The 17452-nt window shown below is 41.8% G+C and overlaps 1 protein-coding gene across 6 annotated transcripts in view; it reads left to right on the top strand.

The window, feature by feature from the left end:
- LOC135205123 (protein shank-like) overlaps positions 1–16576 on the top strand; it is a 143138-nt gene extending 126562 nt beyond the window's left edge. For all 6 annotated transcript variants that reach the window (XM_064235472.1, XM_064235473.1, XM_064235475.1 and 3 more), the window contains 14 exons: positions 25–205; positions 881–1042; positions 1447–1604; positions 1896–2090; positions 2464–2530; positions 2738–3004; positions 3301–3498; positions 3913–4120; positions 4404–4599; positions 4733–4922; positions 6413–6520; positions 6975–7300; positions 8768–8833; positions 11291–16576. In XM_064235472.1, coding sequence (XP_064091542.1) covers positions 25–205; positions 881–1042; positions 1447–1604; positions 1896–2090; positions 2464–2530; positions 2738–3004; positions 3301–3498; positions 3913–4120; positions 4404–4599; positions 4733–4922; positions 6413–6520; positions 6975–7300; positions 8768–8833; positions 11291–14008 — 5040 coding nt within the window. In that variant the 3' untranslated portion in view covers positions 14009–16576. The remainder of the gene's footprint in view (positions 1–24; positions 206–880; positions 1043–1446; positions 1605–1895; positions 2091–2463; positions 2531–2737; positions 3005–3300; positions 3499–3912; positions 4121–4403; positions 4600–4732; positions 4923–6412; positions 6521–6974; positions 7301–8767; positions 8834–11290) is intronic.
- Positions 16577–17452: the final 876 nt, after the last annotated feature.

Raw genomic sequence — 17452 nt, 5'->3', positions numbered from 1 at the left:
CCTTCACTCTCTCTCCCTCAACAGCTGAAGTATAAGCGGCGTGTATACAAGATGCTTCACCTGGAGGAGAAGGCGCTGAGGGCGCTGCACACACGGGCCAACCTGAGGCGATTTTTGGACTACGTCAAGGAGAACAACGTTGAGAAAGTCAGCAAGATGTGCGCCAAGGGACTCGACCCGAATTTCCACTGTCAGGACACTGGGGGTGAGGCCCCTTCCCTCCCCCGCTCTCTCTCTAACAGCCTTTTGATCTGATAAGCTTCATTTCTGTGGTTCAGTTTCCATTTCTTTCTATAGTTCAAGCTCGTCTCAGGTGGTTTATAATTGATGTCGGTGGTTCAAACTCACATTTCATGGCTGAGTCTTATTTTCCACGTAGTTCAAGTCAGATTTCATATTATATTTTCCATAGTTCAAGCCTGAGTTTAGTATTTCAAGCCTTATTCTCAATTTTGCCTATTTGGTTTGATGGTAAGCTTTCTCTCATTGGTTCAGCTTTTTATCGTAACTGGTTCACCTTTTATCATTCCCCTGCATCACTCTGTGGTCCAACCCCCATCTTCCTTTTTACCATTTAGATCTTAGCTTTCTTTCTTGGGTTCAACTTTTAGCTTTCTATTTGTCGTTTATCATTTGTTTTCGTGGTACTACAACTCTCTTTTTTTGTATGTTAATTTTCCTTTTCTGTGTTATGTAACCCATAAATAAATACAACTGATTCGATTTTATAACCACCACAACACACATTTTTAAAGTATATATAATTGTACATTCCACTATTCATATTGATATTTGAATTCCAAAAACCGTCGTGGCTCTTTATCTTCCAACTTGCACTGTCATCCATCTCCAACACTGACCTCAGGATTGGCCATTTCAGAGACGCCGCTGTCCTTGGCAGCCCGAATCAAGAAACCGTCCCGTATGATGATGTCAATGGTGAACGGAGGAGCGCTCCTGGACTACAGAACCAAGGACGGAGTCACGGCAATGCACAGAGCCGTCCAAGCCAACAATTTCGAAGCTGTCAAGACGCTCCTAGGTAAGGCCCAGGTTTGGTTAGGTTGGGAGTTGTCGGAGGAGTGGTGCCATAGATTGGCATTCCAGATGCACCAGTTTTATTGGTTCTCTATCTTGGCGATACAATCAGATCTTGGTAGAAGTAGAGGCTGTGTACATTGTATTTACACTATTATGTTCTTTGTACATCCACAAGCATCCTTATTGCAGAGGACTGCTCACTGAGTACAGTGCCCTTTTTGTTTGTTTAGCAGAGACAAAATCATTTCATGAATGGTAATGATAAGATAACCTTTATGTGTAGGAAGTACTGTATGGCTGTATTGTCGTCATACTATGCTACCTGATCCAGTCTCACTTTATCACCAAGAATACAACTGAACTTGAAAGCAAAAACAGATCAATTGTAATTAACATCTCTTCCAGACTTGGGAGCATCGCCAAACTACAGAGATTCAAGGGGACTGACTCCCCTGTATTACTCTGTAACCCACTGCACAGACCCTTTGCTCTGTGAGGCTCTTCTCCACGATTATGCTGTGATAGGCGCTGCTGACAACCAAGGGTGGCAAGAAACGCATCAGGTAATTTTGGCTGACTTTATCTCTGAGTTTTGTATTGCATAAATGTTTGTCACGTCTGTTAAACAAATCATGTATAAGGTCGTTTGGGAAGTATAGATGTGAGAACAGGTTTTGTTTTTACCATTCGTTAACTGTATGCTGTTGTTAAGCAGGCGTATGCCGCTTCTGGGGAACAGTCTTTAACACGCCAGTTTCACGAATAGGAACTTTATTTCATATTGTACACCTCTGAAGAATGAGGCTGGTTGAAGGTGAATTGATAGTGCCTGATCCCTCCATCTGAACTTGCAGGCATGTCGTAACAAGCTGGTGCAACACTTGGAACATCTCCTCTTCTATGGTGCTGATATGAATGCTCAGAACGCCTCTGGCAACACGCCACTCCACGTGTGTGCTGTCAACAATCTGGAGGACTGCGCTCGTGTCTTACTTTTTCGAGGGTGCGACAAGAATGCCCTGAATTACGCTAATCAAACTCCTTACCAGGTGTGTGGTGTTGACGTTTAGCAGGGGTGAACTTGGGGTTTATTCTAACTGCTTGTTAAATGATGTACAGCAAAAGGTTTGTTCCAACTTGCATTTAGTAGGATTAGTTAAGCGTGGGTTTGCGTAGACATGGGGAAATAGCGGACTACAGTATTTGATGACTCGTCGGTATAAATTTTTTTAATTCTCTTACTCTTGATTATGATGTGTTTATTATACGGACACCAAAGGGGAGTGCACTGAACACAATTTTAATTTGTGGTTTCATTTGTTTGTGTCTCAGAATGTTTGTAAATAGGGTGTCATCTGTTACATACATTAACTCTATTACTCGATTAAAGTACGGTTTTTTATAATGGTATTTTCATTACAGGTTGCAGTTATTGCTGGTAATATGGAGCTTGGTGAGGTTATAAAAAATCACAACTTGGAGGACGTTGGTAAGTTTAAAAAATGTTCAAGATTATAATTTTGTAGCTAGTAAGGTCTTCGAGTAATTCAGTGGGGGAAAATTAGCATAAACCAGCTACACTTTTTAGAAGCAAAGTTATTGATTGTTTCTCTGGTGGAGACTATTAATTAACTGTAATATGTGTTGCCAAAAGGGTTTGGTTCAACTGACCATTTTTCCACTTTCTTCCCCACAGTTCCGTTTAAGGAGCCCCCTAAGTACAATCCAAACAGACGCATCTCTGGTGCTCCTCTCTCTCGAACCCACTCGGATCCTAGACTAGATGTGTGCGCAGTGACCAAACCGCCATCACCGTCCCCCTCCAGTAGATCTATTCCACCGTTCAGCTCTGCTTCCTCGCTAAGTGAAACGTCGACTGGAAGCAGCTCGACTTGTACGCATCCGAGCGAAATGGATTCTGAGGAATGTGCGAGTGCTTTGGGCTCGGCCAGTCTCAATGCTGGTGAGTATAGTAGGAGATTTACTGTAAACTCACACGCCATAGGCTGTGCTTGTGAACCATGGAAAATTTGACTGTGTAGTCTTGTTAAGTGATGTTTAAAAATGTTCCCAACGCAAAGTAGTATCTCATCCTGTTACAAGTAAAGTAGTGGTATTTCACTGAAGCCAGGGAATGAACTTTGCATCTTGCAGTATTCCTCGACAGTGCTATATCTGTCAGCATCAGAATCGGATGTCTTTGGTAGCAATTAAAAGACAATGAATCTTTAACTCCTCCTCCTCTTTCTTTACTCTAAGTAGCAGGTATGGACTGCTGCGACATGGTGAGTGATAGCTCGGGCGTCTGCACCTCGAACAGCGGTAGTGCAGAGAGTTACGATGCCACTCCCACGGATGTCACCCAGTTCGAAGTTGGGATGCTGGTTGTGTGTCTTCACCAGTACACTCCACATAAACCAGGGCACTTGGATATTAATGCTGGAGATATTTTAGAAGGTAATATCCAGTGCAAAGTTACTCATGAGGTTGTTTGAAAAGAATGATGAACCCTGATGGATTTGAATGAGCGCTTATATTTAAAAGTTAAAAGTTTGTAATCATTCTTCACACAAGTTTTATTTTCAATTGTCTTTGTGATGTGTCTCTTGCTTGGTAATACAAACACTTATTTTCCTTTGGGGAACTTCATTTCCTTTAGGTTAAGCAGCACTTAATTGCCTCTGATTACTTTTGATATGATGAGGACTGAGGAGCAGTTACAGGGTCGAAAAAAAGTAATCTATTGAGAAGGATCGTTTGAAGGCTATTAACAAGAGCCAGAAAACCATAGTGAAGCATAGTTGAAGGTCCAAATCAGACAGTAATTTGGGCTTAAACAAAACACTAATTGATACCCCACTGTTCTTACAGTAACCGGAAGCACGGATGACGGAATGCTCGAGGGAACAATCCGAGGTGTCTCGGGAGTGTTCCCGCCCCAGTGCGTCCAGGAGGTGCGTTTACGGAACCCTCAGGCCATTCGGGAATCGCTTATCGCCCCTCAGGTAGCGAGGGTTCAGGGGAGGAGAGAGATGATGGTGCATCAGCACTACGGCACAGCTCCGAGACTTAGAAAGACGTACGTTGAGTTGCGCTCTTTTCGATAGCTTTTTTTTTCCTCACTACAAAATATGGAAGCGTCCCTGCTTTTTCTTAATGATAGTTGCTGTTATTATTTTTCATCATAATACCAAGGTAGTTGATGTGATTTATATTGTAGAAGGTAAAAGACTAGAGTATACATTTCCCTGTAAAGTTAAGGATATAAACACACTGCTTCTGGGTATCCAAATTGATGTGTAGAACAAACAATCAGGATCGGTGGTAGTTGTCATAACCGTATTCATCTTTTTCACAAACAGAGCCAACGAACCTCGGACAGTCGTTCTTCATAGAGGTAAGAAAGGATTTGGCTTCGTCCTACGAGGAGCCAAAGCTACTTCGCCATTGATGGAAAGGCCCAATGAACGTGGGCCAGCCCTCCAGTACCTAGATGATGTAGATCCTGGTGGAGTTGCTGATTTAGCAGGGCTGAAGAAAGGAGATTACTTACTCAAGGTAAGGTTAGGTGGTGGTATATACCAGTGAGAGTGACACCTCTGCCTTTGTGTTTATTGCAGCATTGTATCCACACATCTATCCAGTAGTACAGTAGTTCTTTGACATAATAGAGGCACGTGGCATCTTGCAGATCAACGGAGAGGACGTGTCGCAGGCTTCACACGAACACGTCGTCACGTTAATCCGGAAGTCAGGGGACTTGGTGCAGATGATGGTGGTCACTCCGACGCCCGTCACCTTCTTACCTCACAAGCCGCCCATCGGCAACCTGGGAACAATCAGACGTGGGTGCCAGACCCTGCCCCGCAAGCTCCATGCAGGTAGATGCATGTCCCCCCCTCCCGTTCTCCAGGCTCCGCTCGAACTAGTGGCTAGTCTTGGTTACTTGGACCCTGATTGATATCCAAATATGGTTTCCAAGTGGTGGATATCTGAGAGCAAACTTAATGTACAGATAAGCATATATCATATATTGTCAACTCCCTCGATTACTTGTGCACATTTTGAACCATATTGAACGATTTGTTTTTTCTCATATATGAATGTTCCTGTTCATTCCTTTAATCGTGAACCGAGTAGCATGTAGAATCACTAATATTTCTCTTTACTTTTAAGAAAGATGACTCTTAGTTAACTTCCAGTGCTTTTAACTAGAAGCATGTTGAATGGTCTAGTCTTATTTATATATATCTATATATTCATTCTTTCTTTTCTGTTTTTTATTTTTGGTAGATTGACATTTTAGAACTGTATGTCATCCTTAAAAAAAACCTTGACACTCTCGTGGTTACTCATTAACAAAAGTACTTCTGATTAAAACCAGTCAAGTACTTTTTTTCATGTCTTGCCTCCCTGTGTCCCTTTAACAATTTTTCACTACCTGCAAAGGAGTTGCGTTTTTGTTTTTTTGTTTTCCTTTTTTTGTCTAGTCTTAAAGTTTTTCAGAACAGTTGTCATAAATGACTCTTGCTTATAGGAGAGAAACATGTGATTATGTTAAAATTAAGGTGACCTTTATTTATTTTTCATTGTTTTTTTCTTAGTTTTGAGGAAGGTATTCACTTGTGTCAATTTCGTAGTAGAGGCTTCTTGCGCTCTCTTCCATTTTTGATTTTCAGATCGGTTCCTACCGCTACTATTCAGTACTTGAAATCCATAAGAAAATGACAGATGCTCTGCATCAGGATGCTTTCGCTTTTACTAGCAGCCCGGATGATTGTTAAAGGTGAAATTTGGTTCTGGTATTCCAGGGGCGTCGAACACTCACTCACTACCCGGTCTCTCTCTCACACTCGTGGTGCTGGCGACTACCCGCTCGCTCGGTTTACTATCTTTGATTTGTGTCTCTTGTTAGTATTATAATGTCGTAGCTATCTTATGCATGTTGTTTTTTTTATCTCTGTACTGTTTTATGTCGTTCATTCACTGTTCAAAATCAAATATTTAAATAAACACATAGATTGATCCATACAGTATTAATATGAGTCGTGCATTGCTTTCAATCTAGGCCACATCTTGGAGCAATCAAGGAGTTGCTCGCCCATCAAGTTCCTCAGTACCCCTCGAGAGATTCCAGCGGAAATGTTAATACTGTAGCTAAACAGACGAATAAATTGGTTTATTTCTTACCTGTAACCTTCTCATTCAGAGATTTCTCCTTCAAGGATTTGAATGTTTTATGTCCAGTAATATCCAGAACCTCTTTTGCACCCTCAACAAAATTCCGTGTCGGACGATAACCCTCGTGGCTGCCTAAAAGCTTGCTGCTGCCACTTCACTAACTGTGTTTGTGTGTGTGTCTCCCTCTTAGTGCGGTCGTCCCAAGCCCCCCCTGCACCCCCCCCAAGAGACCCCAGAACAACCTTAAGTGTTGGGAGGGCAAGAGCTAAGTCTATGGTGGCAGGACTTCAGGACATTGGTAAGATGAATCTGTTTTGTTTTCAAGGTTTGTGTCCCAGTTCCAATAGTTCTAAAATGAGTCTGACGTAACCAACTTTTGGCTTCTTATTCCGTACATTGTCTTTTGGAGTTGATAATGTGGATAAAAAATAAAACCGATTTTGTTTTCACCATTAACTGGTTAATTGGGACAGTTCTCCTTACAACTGCAACTTCAAAGAAAAAAAAAAAGCTTTGTTTTAGTGCATTTTAGGCTGCATGAGGTAAAGATGACTGTACTATAATACCAGCCCATACTGCATGCAATTAATGCATATTCAACATATGAAGCGCAACATATCATATATGAAAAAATACAATTACTGTATTGCTGGAGGTGTGCATGTCCGTCTGCTAAATATAATTGTTTGCAGTTTAATCGACTCTCCCTAAAACATGTCCCTGACTGACGTAAAGCATTTTGCCCCCTCTAGAAGCACTGGATGCCAGCATGCGGGAGAACGGGGACTTGATGTCTCGCTCCGCCTGCCAATTCCAGAGCGGGAGTCCGTACGGAGCGAGCCCTATCAGTGGCAGTCAGTATGGCACCCCGCAAGGCACTCCCACCCTGGGCACCCCCGTGGGGACCCTTAAACTTGCATCCATCAAAGCGAGACCATCTTCCAAACGCATGACAGCAAATGAGGTCGAGGACATCCTTAATCAGTCCTCCGGCTCGCTTCCCTCTTCGCCTCCTGCGACCCCAACGGGCCGTCCGCCACGTGTGTATGCCAGTGTGGCCGAGATGAAGAAAGCTAAGGTTGGTATACGCAGTCCTCGCAGTTTGCATGCTCTTGTTAGCGGCATCAGAGGCATCCGCTCTCTGGTTGGGTTTGTACTTGGTGTCTTTAGGTAAGGTAAACTGCAGTACTTCATGCTATATAGTACATGGCAACATCTGGGCAGGGGAAATTCTTACCATACTGGGCAGTCTGTTCTACACTGATTCATCTATGTGGACTTTGGGACCTCATGACTGCAACATTTTCATTGCTGCTGAGTTATTTTTCTTGTTAGGGAATCCCCCTCCCTTTATAAGCTGTTTCAAGTTCTCCACCACATCTGGGGTGTGGAAGTACTATAGGTTGCTGAAAAAAAAAAGAGAGTTCTATTTCACTGTACAGTAAGGAAAAATTCTAGCAGCTTTGAAAGGCAGCCTTCAAAATAGTACCTGTGTAAAAGCATTTCAAGCTACGTTAGTACTGTATCGTATTGTATCGCCCTTTAAATTATTGTTGTATGATGTTAAATGAATCATGATAAATTTGTTGTCCCTAGTTACTTGCCTGTTGATGTCTTGGTTATAAAATGAAACACCTTTTAGTGCCTTAGTGGCAGATGGAACAATAGTGTCAGATCCAAACCAAACTATAAAAGTGCTAGTGTATGGTTCCCTTAGGTCTTGTCTTTGATCTATGATGATAGACTTTTCTGATAAATCTAGATAAAAATGTCAGTGCCCTGCCATTACATGGAGAGAGAGAGAGAGTGAAGGACATTTTTTAGGTCAGTTCATTCTGTTCTGAATAGTGATATCGGAACAGTTTGTACTGATGAAACTTTGGGATCACACAAAATTGCTGACTTGGTGTTACTACTCCACTGTGTCTTGTTCACTGCATTTTAAATAATCCTAGAGTTTCTTTAGATTATCCTTTGAGCCCCAGTAAAACAAGTAAACAACTGGACAGTTATGTAATCAAGAAAATTGGTGAATTACATAATAGATCATCTCCATTTTGGCAGAGTAGAAGTAAAGTCACGTTTGAGCACAAATTCAAAGGGAGAATTTTATTGTGCAACTATTAAATGTTTTGTAGTGGTAGACTTTCTTATAAAACAATGAGACAATGCTTTCAGCTGGTATAATCAGTGGAGCAACTTCAATGCCCTTCAAGTGGGACCATCATTTCATTTGGACGACTTCAAAGTTAATTTCCGTTGACTCTAATTAAAACTTTGAGTGAAATTCAGTATGAAATTTGATTTAAATTGCAGTTTTATGTCACTTCTGGTTAACCAGTTCGAAAGTTAGTGTGTGCAATGACTTTTATGTGAGAATTATGCTTGCAGTTTTTCAATAGTGTCTGTCGAGATGTTAAGAATGACATATCAGCTAGTTTTTTGTGTGATGCAACATAGGCATATAAAATTTCTCCTTTTTAATGTAAGTCTGTTGTTTTTATAGAGAAAATAATTTCCCCTCTCTTTAACAACTCTCTTCTAGCAGCCTCTACATACCTTAGAAGGTCTGGGGATGTCTTTCAAAACTTTTTTCCAACCGATGTTTCCGGTAAGGGGTGACAAAGGCTCTTAGCATGGTCAACTACGCTTCAGGTTTTTGAATTTGTCAGTTCTGTAAGCGATCTGTGTTCAGGATCTTTTAGGTTATTCATTCACTGCTTTCATTGTAAATAACCCCTGGTCTGTTGGATAGGTTTTGGAGTGATGTAACAAGGTTTTCATTTGTGAGATGCAATTTGCATATTCAAAATGCTGCTTCATTTTTTTTTTGCTCTGTACTAATATTTGTTTTTATTTCACTATTGTTCTCATAAAGGGGAGATTAATGATGCAAATACAATATTTAGGTCATTTGAGATTTTCTGGTCCAAAAATATCTTGACATTGTCAAGCGCAGCATTCTCATTGCGGTCAGATTTTAGTATATGAAGTGTTCAATAAATCAGTTTTTTCTCTTCATGAGGTGTGAAATAAACTAGCAATTTCAACTTCATAGATACAACTCACATCAACTTTATCCAGGTGATGCGGCTCCAAATGAGCACTAAATTTTGATTCTAGGATGTTTGACAGCGCCGGAAACTAGGTTTAATAAGTAAAACAAACTTTCCTTATATGTTGCCTCAGGAAGTTCATGGTGCAATTTGTCAAATTGAGTTGATTGTAATGTCTGCTTTTTTATGCACTGTGACATTTATAGAAGTGATCCACTGGCAACCATAATTTGTGGTCTTGAGTTTTGCTCATGTGATAGGATGCTAAAATGTTAACGGATAGGATGCTAAAATGTTAACGATGCATGCACGTGCATTTAGAAATAATGCTTTGCACTTTTCATGCATTTATTGTGGGTAGCAGAATTTCAGAGGAGTGCTATATTTCTTACACAAGTAATTCACCAAAGAGGGATGATTTGCAGCTGATCATTATGATTGTTTTGCAAAAAGAAGGCACATTTAATGGGGGTCTGAGATGGTACCATGATTGCTTGGCACTGCAATAGGTACCGAGAAACAAAAGTAGAGGCTGTACTGTAAAAATACTTACTTCAGATATGTTGATTAACAGAAATCTTATTGAAGACCTTTGGTGAATTCTCTTGACGAGATTTATAGGTCCCACATAACATCTGTGTACTGCAGAACTACGAAAATAATTTAAGATTCAAAGAAGCTATGATGCCAGCTTGGACGACGTTTTTGAACGCAAGATAACTCGCAAGGCATTGTGATCTTATAAAAATGCTGTAGGTGTATTGATGTGAAACTGTGTTGTTTTAGCAAAAGTTAAAAATGCACGTGCTGTAGAAATGTTTGTCTATGTTACGACAGCTGTAGTGCAGGCGTTGCATTCCTAGCGTAGTGGTATTCCCTTTGTATGCCTGAGGGTGAGTGAATTGTATGTAGTATACCAGGAATACAGGCAGTCCCCGGGTTACGTCAGGTTCGCGTTTAAGTCGTTCCTGACTTAAGGCTCTTGCCTCATGGCTCTGTTAACTTGCTCTACGGCGCTGTAACCCAGACTTACAGTGCTGTTGCTATTTATTACCATTATAATGATGATTCGGGTTAAGGGGATTTTCGGCTTACAGCGCCCTACCAGGAACGGAACCACCCCCATAACCTGGGGACTTCCTGTACGCATGATCCACATGGGTAACCTTCTACTATTAAGGATAATGCTTCCTTTCATAAAAGTGAATTTATTTTCAAACATTTTGACTTGAAAGAAATATGACAAGGTGAGAAGGGCTATATACTATAGTATTTTATATTCTTTACGAAGGTAAGCATTGAATAGAGTTTCCACGTAAGGCACGTAAGATTCAAGATATGCAAAAATTACTATATACTGACATGTGATATACTGTATTGCTGAGCTGGATGACTTGTGGCCTAGAAATGATTCTTTGGGATGGTTTCCTGTCTCAGTATACTGTCATGAATTAATAATTAAACATCATCCGAAATCAGACATTGGTCTTTTTTACATCTTGGTACACTCTCCTTTCAGCTGACCTTAATTGAGTGTTGATTTCTTCTGTCACAAGTCTATACAAAAATTGTAACTGATAATTGCTGAAGTTCTTAATCATGGTAATTTTTTTCATTTTTTCAGTCTCCCTGACATTTCTTGCCTTTAAGATTTGAGAACTGGTGAATGTAGAACACTAAATTGAGATGTAATTTGATAAATTCATTTTTAAATGTAGCAGTCTTGAGTCCTAAAACTATGGTAGTGTAGGTCTTTACAACTTCTCAATAGACGAAAATCCTGATGACATAAGAATTCAGTCTTCATAGTTAACTTATTTTTAATGGACTTATTTTTACTTTTGCCTGAAGCTGTGAAACATCCACTTGTTTAGCTTTTGTGTACGGAGAGAAAATTGTCAAGCTTCTGCAGTATCGTGTGTTTCATAGACTCCGCATGGCATTGAGACTTTGCGCACTTCTTAGAACCTAGCTAACATTTACGTCCACTCAGAGTCTGTCCTCTTTTTCAGGCCCTGAAAGCAAGGCAAGCACTGGACCTCAGCAGACTGCACAAGGATTACCATTCCACTCCAGATTTGAAGGTCGGGGTCATGGGATCCCAAGCGGAGTTAACCATAGAGGAGAAGCGCAAGTCTGTTTCGCAGGAAGACCTCTTCGTCACAACATTAAACGAACGGAATTCACGACACTCCCTTGCGTGTCCGCCACACCGCTCGACCATGCTAGAGAGGACCACGGCGCAGTCTCCCGAGTCTAAGGATTCTTGGCAGAGTGGCGAGGAGGGAACTGAGGAGGAAAGCAGTGACTCTCCTAACTGTTCTCCAGGTTCCATGGATTACAGACTTCTCAGGAGATCCCAGTCGGCTGTCAACTCCAACATGCTTCGTAAAGCAGGCCTTCATCCTCCGCCAACGCATCCTCCGCCGCCACCTCCGCTTGGACAGCTTGTGAAGGTTGACATAAGCAGGTCAAAGAGTGATTACGCAGCCGTCGGACTAGCGGCTTCAACTACAGATGCAGCTCCTCTCTCCCCTGGTGTTCAGTCTAGCTTCCGCCCTACTGATTGCGCCAAGCTTTACGCCTCTCCAGAAGAAATTAAAGCGGTTGGATACCGTAGTCCTGACATGATGGCAGCTTTGAATCGCAAGAATGGTGGCACCGCAAAAACGCGCTCCCAGAGTCTGCCACCGAGCACAAACAGACCTAGTGTTCAGAAAGGATCGCCCGAGAAGGAGACTTCCTTAGATTCAGGAATATATTCCACAACTTACTCAACATTCAGGGGAACAGAAGGCGAGACAAAGATGAGAGAGATGACATCCCCAACCTGTGCCCAGAAGGCCCCAATCAGTGATGCAGTTACTTATGCTAGACCAAAGAATAATAAATCTGTGCAAGAGCAAAAGGAATCTTGTTCTCCAAATAAGGCTTACACTGGGCCTGGATCCGTCGCCTCATCTGTGCCAGACATTCCCGAGCCTGATTATAGTTCTGATGAAGACCACACCTATAATTCCCAAGATGATTCACAGAGCAAAAAGACGAGAACTCTGAAGAAGAAAAAGCAGTCAGTTGATTTCTCACCCAACCTCGTAACTTCCATATCAGACCCCTCTGATATTCCCCACTATGCAGCACCTTCAAAGAACCCAACTCCTCTTAACAGTAACTTCAAAGACTTGATTGCTCAGAAAGCAGCTGAGAGACAGGCTAGACAAGATGACGGAGGAAGCGACGGGTCAAAATCCATGACTTCGAGTCCAGTGAAGAAGGTCAACGGCGAGAACGGTAACGGCAAAGCAATTTCTGATGCTATTCAGGAATCTGCTCTCTTCAATCGCCAAAAGGAGAAGACTGTTCCGAGCGGAACGAAAGCTAAGCCAGTTCCCGCATTGCCTCGGGACGATTCAAAGTCTCTCCTCATCATGAAAAACTCCCAGTCCTGTCCAAATGATTTTAACATAGAAGATGGAGATAACTCGTCGAGTGGAGTTAGTTCTGACCAAGATGTTCATCCAGAGTCAAGTTATGTGACTGTCATAAATACAGAGTCTGATACAATCTCAGGAAGTAAAAATGAAAGGTTCGCCAGGCACGGAACTCGGGACGACAGCTCAGAAGCTTCCGAGAGCTCCGACGAAGCTAGCGATCGCACTTGGATTCTCACGAACGAAAAGGGCGACAAGAGTGATTCCAGCAAAGACAGTGATAGCAACGGTGCCAGGAGGACTGGAACTCTTACAAGAAATGCCGTTTCACTGGTGAAACTCCCTCCACCTCAAGAGACCACCGAACCCGATTTAGACACAGAACTGGATGCTAGTCAGAGTCGAAACCTCACACGTTCTGTAGACCAAGACACAATCAGCACTCTTTCCTCTTTGAGTAGCCTGTCATCTGGCTCTGGGAGTACCGCAGAGAGAGAGATTCCGCATCACCACCACGCAAGCGCCGCCATGCAGATGCGAGCGACCTTGCCCAGAATGCCCCATGCGGCGACCATCACCAGAGGTAGCTCAGTGCCGCCAGCCAGCCAGGCCATCAAGAGTACGATGGGGGGAACTCTCAACAGAAGCCGATCAGCCTCGAGAGACCCCCACTGGGGTGCTGAAAGTGAGCCCATAACAGTGAGAGAGAAAAGTGCACCGCCTACCTCTCGCGCATCCGCAGCGGATAGGAATGCGTACAAAAAGACGACCAACGTGGACACAGGGGAGACAGAGTACGAGCGGAGCATCGAGGAGTCCCTCCAGCTGATACGAATGCACATGGATTCCCTCAACGAGGTCAACACGCTAGCAGGCGTGCCGGCCCGAGAACAAGCGGCGGGAGAGATGGTCTTGGCACCGCCCCCAGAATTTTGCGACATGTCGCTAGCCGAATCACAGAACAAACGGAACAAGACGGTCATTCAGATCTCCAACGATGACTACGACCCATCTGTCAGAATACTCGGGAACCAGAACAGTGGTGACAGTGACGAGGTGCCAGGATTCAGAAACAAAACCCTGACAGAGTGGACGACGCGTGACACGACCGAGTGGCTGGAAAGCATCTTTATGCCAGAGTACAAAGACTCCTTTGAGGAACAGGATATCGATGGTAGAAAACTGATGGGTATAAACAATGACACCCTTATCAATTTGGGGGTTAGAAGGGTTGGACATCGAGTCAACATGGAAAAGTCCTTGAAAAGATACAAACCCACAGAGAGGATTGACCTCTGAATTAATTGTAAGCGCTGACTCGGTCAAATCTACGAGGAAAATGAAAATCTCTTAAAATTTTGCAGAGGATCGAGAGAGAGAGAGAATGAAAGCAGTTGTTTATACATCGATTAAGTCCTCAGGTGTGACAGGAGATGATTTACCAGTGTAGTCTAAAGAGAATAGCCTATATTTTTTTCCATGAATTGCGAGGAATCATCAGATATCACTTGACCCCTCATTTTCATGTGGTTGATGTATGAGGTGTTTTGCATCGTTTTTCACTCAGACGTCCAACTTGTTGACTATATATATGAATCGTTTAAGTACTCTTAAGTCTATTGTGTAAGACCAGAAAAATTTTAACCTTCTAAAATTTCAATGGTTGCCGTCTGTGATTTTGAATTTTCTCAAGGTCAGGTCTATTGGCATTCGTAGATTTTAAGCTTATGTAGGTGTTCGCCTATGACACCCTCTCACCAAGTCTTTGTCACGTATGAACATGTTCACTGAAATCTGCTGGACTTAGCAGTCTCAGGACACCAGTGGGAATAGATTTGTAAAAGGTAAGTAGCTCTTATTTTTCGAAGTGTTCGGATGTATTTGATGTGTAATAACCTGTTAAGATAAGGGGATTGTGTATATATAATAATACAATATTACAATAGAGAAAACAGTTTCTTGGTGGTCATTCCGATTCTGACGCCTTGATCTTTGCCCCGAAGAAGATCTCCTGAGACGAGGGCACTGCGTCTGCCTGACGATCGAAAACGTCCAGGTACCGAAACGTCAGAAGATTGTTACGCGTATGCGTCTGATCACGTAATCTGCATGCTAAATAGTCACAATACTCATTGTCTGTTGTCATTTACAAACACTTTTTATACCTGTACTATTTTATATATAAATGCAATATATATACAGCATAGATATGTATTAAACTGCTGCTGATATTCAATGACTTCTGGAGAAATCCTGAGCAATGGTGTAAAATGTATGAATGTATGTACAAAAATGTTTATAGTGTATATAATGTAGTCAAATTGTAATTTCATTTGACACGATCATGCATAAATGTATATATATATATACAGTATATATATTTGGTTCTTTTGCTAAGTAAATATTGTCCACACTTTCTGCCAACCCATTTCATTGTGCCAAATGCTTCAGTGATTGAAGAATCGTCTCTACTACAAAAAAAAAAAAAAGTACAGTTAGTCGTATGGAGAATTATTCTTTGTGTGAACACCTTTTTCGCTCTCGCCAGGGTAGTGTCGTTGCTGGTCTTGTAAATGAGTGTGCGAGTGTGTCCTCTTCTTTTTTTTTTATTTAAGAAGGAAAAATATGATTTGTTCGGACATACGTTTCAAGGAGATGTTTAGACCCCCGGAGGAAGGTTATAGAGAAGGAGGAGGAAAGAGAGGGTCACCCATTTGTATGTGTTCTTTTGTATAAATTCTTTTGTATTAATGTTTCCTCCTGCAGGCAGAGTGGTCATTTCCTAAAGTTACTCCTGTTTTTGTTTTTTCTTTTTGGAGAGATGTGATGTGATGTGTGTTGGGGGACTTCTTCGTGACCTCTTTGACAATATACAGATGTGAAACAGGGTCCAATCTTATGGTCCGCGAGGAGGATTTCATAACATTACCATTTGCGTCTGACTCTCATAACTAAATCTGCCGGGGCGGGAGGGGGACGTTGCTATTCTCTCCTTCTGCTCGTCACTTTTTAGTTGTGCGAGCCAGAAATTTTGGGTAGACGACACTTGGCAACGTGAATCAGACTGAGGGCAGTGATAGGTGTAATCTAAGTGCAGGGCAGTTTCCATTAGCTATTCAAAGTGTTAATCAGATTGTTGGTTGAATTCCACTTCAAAGTGTGCTTCTCACATACACACACACACACACACACAAGCGTCATTCTTAGTAAGTTAAAAACGTAGGGCTGAATTGGATTTGGTGCAGCTGTTTCAAGACTGAAACTAAACGCAGCAGTAATCCCCAAGTGGGAGGGACACTTTGAAGTGACAGTTTCTAGCGCGTCAGAAGATCTTGGCAGCTTTCAAACCGGTAGCATTCTTCAGTAAAGCTTTTTGCTCTGTGTTAAAAAAGGAATTCTAGAATGAGAGAGAGATATATATCTATATATTTGGTGCTTTTGGTACGGCAAACGACAATTCACAAGCGTCATTCTTAACACATTGTGAGCTTTCGACTTTCATTGCAGATATAGACACACGATGAAATACATTGTAGATCAGTCATTTTGTACTTCGGTTTACTCGTACATTTTTTATTTTGTCCTGTGGCAGTTGGCAAAATTCACAGAGTAACTACAGGCTTATTGAAACGATGCAGAAGCAGAAGCTCTCACAGCGAGAGCCGATCCGGACACCAGCATAAAGCATTTCGGGGAAATCCATTGACACTGTCCTAACACTCCCATCTAGTCTTGTCCGTAGTAGGAGCTAACTACAGTATTTCTCTCTGCGGATTTTTTCCTAAATACAAAATTGTTTACAAATTTTAATTATTTATCCAGAGATATGTATGTGCAACTGTGCTCAATAAAGTTTAATACTTTTAAGCTGTGGTTCATTCATGACCTTTTACATTCGGGTGAAATTTGTTTCCAGTTTCTTCAGTTCATCTGGTGTCTAAAGGTCCGCCTCTTACGACGCTCCTGATTGGCTGTTGATAAGCCAATTACAGGGCTGAGAACTCTCAGTCTCTCTGAAGAGCATTCACATAGGCAGGATGTATGTATCTTCCACCTCCTCTGAGGGATACTTTTGAAAGAGGTGGAACATACATACATCCTGCCCGTGTGACTCTCGAGAGAGACTGAGGAGAGTTTCCAGCCCAGTGATTGGCTTATCAACAGCCAGTCAGGAACGTCGTAAGGGACAGGCCTAAACATCAGATGCACGGGTGATGTGAATCTACTATAGTACCTGTCATTAAAACGGGTTTTCCCACTAATACAGGTAAAAGCTGAAAAATATGGGAAATTACATGCAGTTTTAAGGTGCTATATACAGTACTTAACCAACCACACCAGTTCTAGAAAAAAGGGTCAAGTTAAATTTGGTCCAAGGATACCAAACTCATACACAAGTGCCTCGCCACCCACGCTAGGGACCAGGAGAAACTAGACAATGGCTGGTGATCATTTCAGAATAAGATCGAGCCACGAGTGTTACCTGATCTCCAAGTCAATTTTTGCTCTTAATTGCAAGATACTGATGACCTCTTTTCGAAATGCAGTGTTCAAAATTTTATCATAGATTTTGGTACTTGACTACCTTAAATTGTATATATTTACCCAGAAGATTAATATGTCTCTAGAAAAAACCTAGGACAAATAACCACACTTTTCATTCGTATAATGAAAATATTCACTGTATTAACTTTCTTTTCATACAGAAAAAGTTGAAGGCTATGATCAATTATTAAACTTTAA

Source organism: Macrobrachium nipponense, chromosome 48 (assembly GCF_015104395.2).
Source record: "Macrobrachium nipponense isolate FS-2020 chromosome 48, ASM1510439v2, whole genome shotgun sequence".
Taxonomy (NCBI): Eukaryota; Metazoa; Arthropoda; class Malacostraca; order Decapoda; family Palaemonidae; genus Macrobrachium; species Macrobrachium nipponense.
This window is presented reverse-complemented; position numbering and strand designations above follow the sequence as displayed.